The sequence below is a fragment of the Antechinus flavipes genome, chromosome 2, assembly GCF_016432865.1.
Source record: "Antechinus flavipes isolate AdamAnt ecotype Samford, QLD, Australia chromosome 2, AdamAnt_v2, whole genome shotgun sequence".
NCBI classification, from domain to species: Eukaryota; Metazoa; Chordata; class Mammalia; order Dasyuromorphia; family Dasyuridae; genus Antechinus; species Antechinus flavipes.
In genome coordinates, this window is record NC_067399.1 from 34313072 (window position 1) to 34321510 (window position 8439).

The following is an 8439-nucleotide window of genomic DNA, read 5'->3' on the forward strand; positions in this document are numbered from 1 at the left end:
GAATGCTATGTAATTCTCATTCTCAAACAGAGCTGCTCCTTAGAACCACTTAGACAGCAAACGCCCTCCCCCCTCTTCTAGCAAAAATTTGTTTCTGCTTAACAGGTCATCATAGCTTACCTCTTTTTGGAAATGATTGCATAAAAGCAATTTCTCTTCCAAGAGGGAGTTTACCGTTATGACAGGTGACAAAAACTGGGAGAAAGGTGGCAGGTGAGTTAAAGTCCCTATAGAAAAACTAAAGCACACAACTCAGGAGGAACAAATCCAACAAAAAAGAAAGGAAGAATTATCTTTTCATGGGATTCTTGGTGGTCAAAGTGATTTTCGTTTTATTTTTTTAAGGAAAAAATAAATTTTACCCCTGTTCAAATGATAAATTAGAACAACTTGTATTAATTTACAAATATAAAATTGCATATAGAAATAGTATTTACAAAAGCTCATAAAAATCCATCATGTAAAAGCACAAAAGGAAGCCTGAGAACCACTAGTATCTTTGGTATTGGTTTTCAGGTAACATTTTCAAGGAAACATTGAAAGAAATAAAACTGTACAAAAAAATCCCCCCTTCTTCATCTGGAAAGGGGTGATCCAAGATGTTTTCAACAGATACTGATACCGATCAGCAGCCCAAGTCACCTAAAATGGCAGGACTCCTGAACTCCCACTCCTTGTTCCCCCCTCCAGCATGAATTCATTTCGGGCCTAGGAAGTTGGGAGTTTTCCTCTAGAATGTCTTATTCTTGCCCCAGGAAAATATCCAGTCACTAATCCGGGGTGTTTTCAAAGCCCTGCGCTCATCCTGTGCTGAGTGGTTGTTAGGGATGAAGGAAAAGAGGAAGCAGTTTGTGCACAGCACCTGGCTTTAATTGCACATTTCAAAAGTTTATAAAAGCCTTTTCTCCCATCAACCAACCAACACAAGGCCCCCAGCCTCCTGCACCTTGGCCCTCTGCCGCTCGGGAAGGCGGGACTTACACCTCGGAGCCTTCCCGGGGATAAATGAGACTGTTGACGCTGAAGCTGTTGTAGAACGGGTTGTTGAAGTGGCTGCCCTGGCCGCCAGCCGTGGGGAAGGGGCTGTAATAGGAGGAGGGCCGGGAGCCGAGGCCGCCGCCGCCGCCGCCGCCGCCGCCGCCCAGGTGCAAAGCGTCGGGCTGCGCCTCGGACAGGGAGCTGGGGGGGAAGCCGGCGGCCGCGCTCCGCTGCGCCCCCTGCAGGCCGCGCGCGGACAGCTCCGCGGGAACGCCCGGGAGCCCCAGGTGTCTGGCTTGGTGGCTCCTCCCAGCGCTGCCGGCGCTGCCCAGGCTGCTGAAGAAGGACTTGAGGCAGGGGGTGGAGGACAGTAACGGGCCGCTGGCAGGCGAGCCGCTCTTGGACTCCTCGGGAGGCTCGGGAGTGGAGGGGGAAGGGCCCAGCAGGGAGGGAGGGCTGTCGCCGGCTTCAGGCTTGACCACGATTCCGGGGGGGCCGCCTTCTTCGGGCTTCGGGATCCCTCCGGCCGCGGTGGAGGAGCCGCCGCCGCCGCCGCTGGGCTCCGTGCGGCGCTTCCTCTTCCGCCTGAAGTTTCCATTGTCAAACATCTTCTCACAGTTTGGATCGAGAGTCCAGTAATTGCCTTTCCCTGGGGGAGGAGGAATTAAAAAGCAAAGAGTCAGTGACGGGGCCCTTTCCCACGCTGCACCCCTCCCCCTCCCGACAGGAGAGCGGCTAGGCGGCCGAGTGCCCAGAGCGCCGAACCTACGCACCGGAACCCCGAGTTCACACCCAGTCTGCGACCCTTCACTGGCTCCGGGCGAGTCACGTGAACAACCGCCTCAGTTTCCTCAGCTGTAAAATGGGATTAATAACAGTCCCCCTCTTCACGGGGTTATTAGGAGGATCAAATGAGATAATCTTTGTAAAGCGCTATAAAAAGGATTATTCCCGTCCCATTTGCAATCTCGACTCCTGCAAATCTCCAGATAAATCTAAGACATTATTAAAATTCCAGAACCACGAAGATCGCAAACCCTCCAACAGCCCAGTACAGGGATTACATCCTGTGGCCGAGCTGACGCCGAGATGCTGTGAAACTTTGCCAGACTTTTTTTCTCGGGAAAAATCTGGGAACCTGCTGCGGCTTCTGCTCTAAGCACACGTTGGCCCCACCCCTTTGAACAGAGTAGGTCAGTAATGTCACCTTTATTTGTCACTTCTGGGGCAACCAAGTGGTTCTCATTTAGTACAATAGGCCTAGAGCTGGAATGGAGCTCAGACTACCAACCCCTCAGTTTTACAGCTGGGGAAAATGAGGCTTATAGAGGTTAAGCGTTTCGTTTTGTCCAAGATCACCCAGATAGCTATGTCACCTCAGAAAACAAAGTTTGAACCCAAATCCCTATGAATAAAATAAAGCAGTCCCTCTTTCCACTGCCATAAGCGTTTCCCTTTTGCACATAATAAGCCCATGAGGTAAGTAAAATTTTATTTTACTTTATTATCTGCATTTTATGGTTGAGCACATTGAAGTTCAGGTTATAAATGACTTGCCTACGATTGAAGAATTCTGGCTTCAAATGTTAAACTAAGTTAACATTATCCTTTATGATTTCTCCCCAACTCTTTTCAATATTCGCTGCTAAGATTTTATATTTCCTTCTCCTAAATTTTGAGTAGATGAAATTACAGTATACTAAGTTGCAAGGGATAGAAATCTATATCCTAAAGATGAAGAAAATGTATATTAATTTATACACTTAATTCTTCTCTTTTGCCACCATCACCATAAGGAAACAAGAACAAAAGAGCATCGTTTAGGTCAGTGGCACTATATTGATAGAAAATATTTTCAGGGTTTAAAAAAAAAGGCTTTGAAAAAGACAGGATTTTATATTCCAACTCTCTCTGAAACCTCCCATATGCCCCATGCCGTACTTGTATTCATTCTGCAAAAATAACAGTAACAAAACTTGCCACCTAGGATATCTAGGAGCTATTCCTTAAGTACTCAGGTGTCTTAAGAAGAAGCACAATAGTGAAAACCAGGTTCCTCAAGGCCATAAAGTCACAGTGAGATAAAGTTCACCTGATAATCTCAGGTGATAAATCTCAAATGGTGCATATTAAAGAGATGGATCTGCCAACTGACTCCTAAAGCCCTTGGATATTATTAAACTACGGGGTATCCAAACAAAGTCCTACATCTTTGGGTTGAGTCCTGGTGCCCTGGTGAGTGAAAAGTGCTTCTTTCACTCAAAATCCCATCCCTCTTTGTGATATTCCCCCTTAGAACACTCCCTTCCCTTCCATCTCCATCTCTTAGAACGCCAGGCTTCCAAGATTCAGTTTATCAATTCCCCCTCTCCACCCCACCTCTTCCATCCTTTCCTATAGAGCTAGAGTTTTCAATTCCTTCCCTATTTCTTTATCTATATTCGGAGGCTAGACAGTAAAAGCTTCCACAGATTAAAATCATCTAATACCTTTTGTGGTACTAGGTTCCCCACCATTTGAGATTTATTTAGCAAATTCACTGGGGTGGTTTACCATTTCCTTCCCTACTCAATTTACAAAAGAAACTGAAGTAAACAATATTAGCTAAGTTGCTAGGGGTCAAAGTTACTAAGTGTCAGAAATCCCTTTAACATTCAGTTTTTTAAAAAGCATTCCAAAATTGCCTGGAGGAAATCTCTCACGGAACACCCTGACATTCTTCATTCTACTTCAACTCATCCAATTCTTTTGGGATTCAGGAATTAGAAAAGAACCCAGAACAGTACACATTGTAGAATTAAGACTTAGGGAGATGAGGGGAGAAGGGGAAGGCTGGGATAGATTTAAGATCTAAACGTTTATTGAGAACAATGCTAGGAGAAAATAACTTACAGAAACAGTTATTTCTCTAAGAACTATACATCTTTCTTTTTCTAGCTCCAAGACTACTACTAAAGCACCTCTTACGTGTTGTGTGGTATACTCTTTCCCAGTTAGGATACAGTGGAACTCCTTTACAAAGGTCATGCCCAATAAGACTAATGCCAAATGTATACACAGATTCTTCTTACAGCCTATGCAAATCACTATCCAACTGTTGATTCTTCCTCCTCCCTAGAACCTGCTACATCCTACTGCGGCAACCCTAACTCTCCTTCCAACTTCTTCCTTTAATGTGTGTCCTCCAGCTTTTTTTCATTTCTAGATCCACATTCTGCCTTCTGAGTCTGACATAAGCCCCTGAACCCAGTCATTTTGTTCCCAACGTCGCAAATTCTCCCCACTCCCATTTTCCTCTTCAATTAAAAAAAGGATGCCTCGCTTTTTCCCTCTCCCACTTTATGGAAAGACCATTGGGTCCTCCCCCTTTAGCCTCTTTTTACTAGGTGTTTGGATCCCCTTTTTCTTTCCTTGTTGAGGAGGAGCAGTTTCCTTTTCCTGCTCCTTCACTGGGTCGAATTCTCACCTGCCTGAAGTCAAGCAAAGCTTCTTTAAATTTTTTTTTAAAGTCTTTTCACTTGCCAGCAAGTCAAACAAAGCTTTCGTTCTCACTTATCTTCTTTTAAATTTTTCGGGGGGATGGAGGAGATATCTCCTTGTTCTTCCATATCCGAGTTGAAGGGGCCGCTTCCTCTCTTTTGGGGTGTTACTGGTCGTTTCTCCTCATCCCATTCTCCACCCAAGACTGCCCTGGTTCTTTTTCTTTTTTCCCCTTTCTCACAAAACCTATTTCGTCCCTTTCCCCAATATACTGATTTCTTTAAGTTCCTTTCTATTGGAACGTCCCCACTCAGAGCCTGACGGAACGAGCTTCATAGCCTTCCTTCAAGCACACTCCCCAGCTCCCAAGTCCCCCCACCTTCCTGCCTAGAGTGGAAGGTTAAATTTCGTGCGTGGATGGCCCAGCGCCCACACGGCTCATGACCCCCGACAACCTCGATGTTAGGGGCTTCAGGCATTGGTATCCCCGATTCCTGCGCGAAGAGCCTTCGCACCTTCCCCAGCCCTCCAAATTGCCGGGTAGATGGGAGTCCCAGTCCCCCCCGCGTGTGCGCCTCCAACTCGCTCGAAGCGCCCAGGCTCCCCGCAAGGTGCTCCAGCCCGGCGCCACGCCCCCTCTGCAGCAAGTGACCTCAAGCTCCGCGTTAGCTTCCACGGTTCGACCGGCAGCCCACCCGCACCGTGGAGGCGGCGTTTGAGCTCCCCGAGCCCCACTTCCACGCACCCTCTCACCACCGTCCCTCCACATCGCCACAGCGCTCCTCCGAGCACCTGCTCCGCGCTCCCTCCAAAACCTCCCACGCCCGTTTTGCCCCTGGTGTGAGGTTATGGGCCCCCTCCCCCTCCGAGGGCCCTGGATCCCCTCCCCCCGCCCCTGTAAGGGTGCTCCAAGGCCGGTTACTCACCGGGGTCGTCCTCGTCACGGGGCACCTTCTTGAAGCAGTCGTTCAGGGAGAGGTTGTGGCGGATAGAGTTCTGCCAGCCCGCCTTGCTGCGCTTATAAAACGGGAAGCTTTCGGCCACGAACTGGTAGATGTGGCTGAGCGTCAGCTTGCGCTCGGGCGCGTTCTGGATGGCCATGGCAATGAGCGCCGAGTACGAGTAGGGCGGCCGCATTATCTTGAGCAGATCCTCCTGGCTGGCCAGCGACAGCCAGCCCAGCTCGGCGGCGCCTCCCGAGGGCGAGCCGGGGCCCGGCCCGGGGCCAGACGGGGGTGGCGGGGCTGACGCGGGGGCGAAGGGGCGAGGGGGTGGCGGGCAGCCGAAGGGCCCGGCGGGCGGCGTAGGCGGCTGCAGGAAGGGGCCCGCGGAGCCCCCCGAGGGCGGCGGGGGCGGGGGCGCCGGCGGTCCGGGACTCAGGTAAGCGGCGGCGGCGGCGGCGGCGGCGGCGGCTGCGGCCGAGGACCCCCCGACTCCCGCCGCCCCGTTGAGCCACAGGTAGGGGTTGGCCGCGGTGGGCGGCGGCGGCGCGTAGTCCGGCAGAGCGTAGGGAGCCCTGGGGGACTGCGCGGCGCCGGAGGAGGCGGTGGCTGCCTGCGGGTACACGCTGAAGTTGTCACCGCAATAGAGGGCCATGTCCGCGGCCAGGGGGGAGCGGGGCTGGCCTCGCCGCTCCGCAGAGAGCATCCCTCCGCGGGCCACCTACGGGATCTGTGATCTTCCGACTGGCTGGCCGCCCTCAGCCTCCTTATAGGGGAGGCCCCGGCGCGCCCGGAGAGCTGGTTGGGGGCGGGGATTCGGGAGCCTGACCAGACCCCGCCCTGCCCCGCCCCGCCCAGCAAGTGTAGCTGGGCGCCAGGAGGCCGCGAGCTTTCTCATGCATCCCCTTCTGTGATCTCTCCGTGCGGGAGAGGCAGCGAGAGAACTCCCGGCTCCGCTGCCCTCCATTCCCGGGGTACTCCCCGGCCCCAGCTTGAAAAAGAGACTGGGAGAGAGAAGCCGGAAGGGATCCCACCAGCTCGCTTCCCTTTTGTGGCCGCTATCGTCTGAAGCATCTTAATCCACTTTTGCTCCTCGGGATTCTGATCCTTCCTTGGATTCAATGCCTCCCTGTATTTAGGTGCGCCCCTCTGCTAATACATCTCCTTGGCCCGCCCTAGGGCTGGGACTGCCTGCTATTGGATTGATAGAATTCTTAAAAATCTTTTTCGGAAAATTGTATTAGTGTGTGCATGAGGTCCCAGTGGCCTTTTAATTCCTCACTCTCCCTGTTTTATTCCTCCCCTTTGAAGTAAGAGAGAGAAGAAAAGAAAGATAAGGAAGGAAGGAAGAAAAAAGGGAAGGAAGGAAGGAAGGAAAACTCCTTTTCGAGTCTTTTGAACAAGTGATAGTAGACGTGGCACTTATTTCAAATTCCTGATAGGATTAACACTTGAAAAAACAGATGTTAATTTAACTGTGCAAATAGCACTGATTTATCCCGCCCCTCCTGAGAGTATTGCACTTTACATCATCTGGAACTGGGGGAGAAGTATCGTCTGAGAAACATAAATGCCCAGAAGGGGAAGGAGACCTTATTAAAAGTCCCTATGACCTTGCGACTGACTGCACCATTTACTGAGAATATTGCTCTTTAGAAAGCGAGCATAATTAGTACGACCTTTTAAAACTTGTACCTTTCTAAACCCAAACGATACGATTCATTTCTCCCGTTTTCATTTGGAGAGAAGCAAAATTCTGTTCTTTCACCATTTTCAAGTTTGCAAAGAAACAAATCGGACTGTTCAGTGAATTTTGAAAAACTCTTCCTGCTTTCCAGTATTCCAAAAATACTTAATGGGAAAATTGTCCTCTCTCGTGTGTGTGCAAGCTTTGGAAATTAGGACCTGCATCAATGTATTTCACCTCTTGAAATCCAAAATCGAGAAAAAAGAGCTGATTGCCTAATTTAGATTTTACTAACAGAAATGAAAACCACACCTTTATGATAATTTTCTGGAAAAGCAAAAATAAATGAACTTAAAGACCTCACCTTCAGACTTGTGAGATTGTTGTGGAATGAAAATTTTGGGTAAGGGAGAGACCGGTATTGTCCCCTGTTACACTTGATTTGGATTTTAGAGATGGAAGATTAATTCTTCATTTAGATGAACACAATTTCAGTTTTTAAAGTCAGTGCCAGCATTTTATGCATATATTTGGTGGAGGTAAGAGATTCAGTAGTTCCACATGTCTCCTGCGTCTGCTAAGAGATTGACAACTTTGAGTTCATCCAAATGGAAAAATATTTGAAGTTAGTGCTTTCCAAATTGATCACTTACTTTTTAAGTAGATATTGACTACATTAGAAAATTAATATATAAAAAGGAAAATTGGAGGCATGACAGATTGAAGAATTTGAACATGTCTTCCTTATAGTTCCACTAATGCAATTAAAATATTTTTCTTTAATTTTTTGCAATTATTGTTTAGTAGATTGCATGCGCACAACTTTGTATTAAAAGTCACTGAAAAATCTGGTCGGTCTTAATGATTCTGTATGTTGTCTTTGAGGGAAAGGAGTTATTTGTTAATCATCTCCACACTATTCTGTGTTGCTGACAGTTTATCCAAGAATTACAAATGGTCTTGAGTATTTTGTGGAGAGAGGAGTTATAACTGCCATCTGTTAAAAAAGGGGGCTGGAATTAAAACATTATTACTCTGTTTAAACTCAACTAAATCTAAGTAATTCCTAAGGACTATTGATCGTTGCCTTTTCTGTTTAAGTAGGGGCTAGTTCTTTCCCTATGATCAACTCGTATCCTGTATAGTATTATTTTGTTCTGGAAACTGGAATTTCATTTAATAAAACACAGAGCCACCTAGAGTATCTTTGCCTCCATGACAGTCTTACATACTGTGGATGCCTGCGCCTCTTAGGTGGAAAAAAAAAAAAAAAGGTTCTGAATTATATCGTTAACGATGGTTTACTTAATTTCTGACAAAGAAATAATATTTTTTAAAAAATAAGTGAGCAAT

The 8439-nt window shown here is 48.0% G+C and overlaps 1 protein-coding gene across 1 annotated transcript; it reads right to left on the bottom strand.

Annotated features, from left to right (window-relative positions):
• Window positions 1–289: 289 nt before the first annotated feature.
• Window positions 290–6139, bottom strand: FOXI3 (forkhead box I3). Its single transcript, XM_051982905.1, has 2 exons — window positions 5385–6139; window positions 290–1627 (listed from the first exon to the last, which is right to left on the bottom strand). The coding sequence occupies exons 1-2, from the start codon at window positions 6103–6105 to the stop codon at window positions 978–980; spliced, it is 1371 nt and encodes a 456-aa protein (XP_051838865.1). The 5' UTR covers window positions 6106–6139; the 3' UTR covers window positions 290–977.
• Between the last annotated feature and the right edge of the window lie 2300 nt (window positions 6140–8439).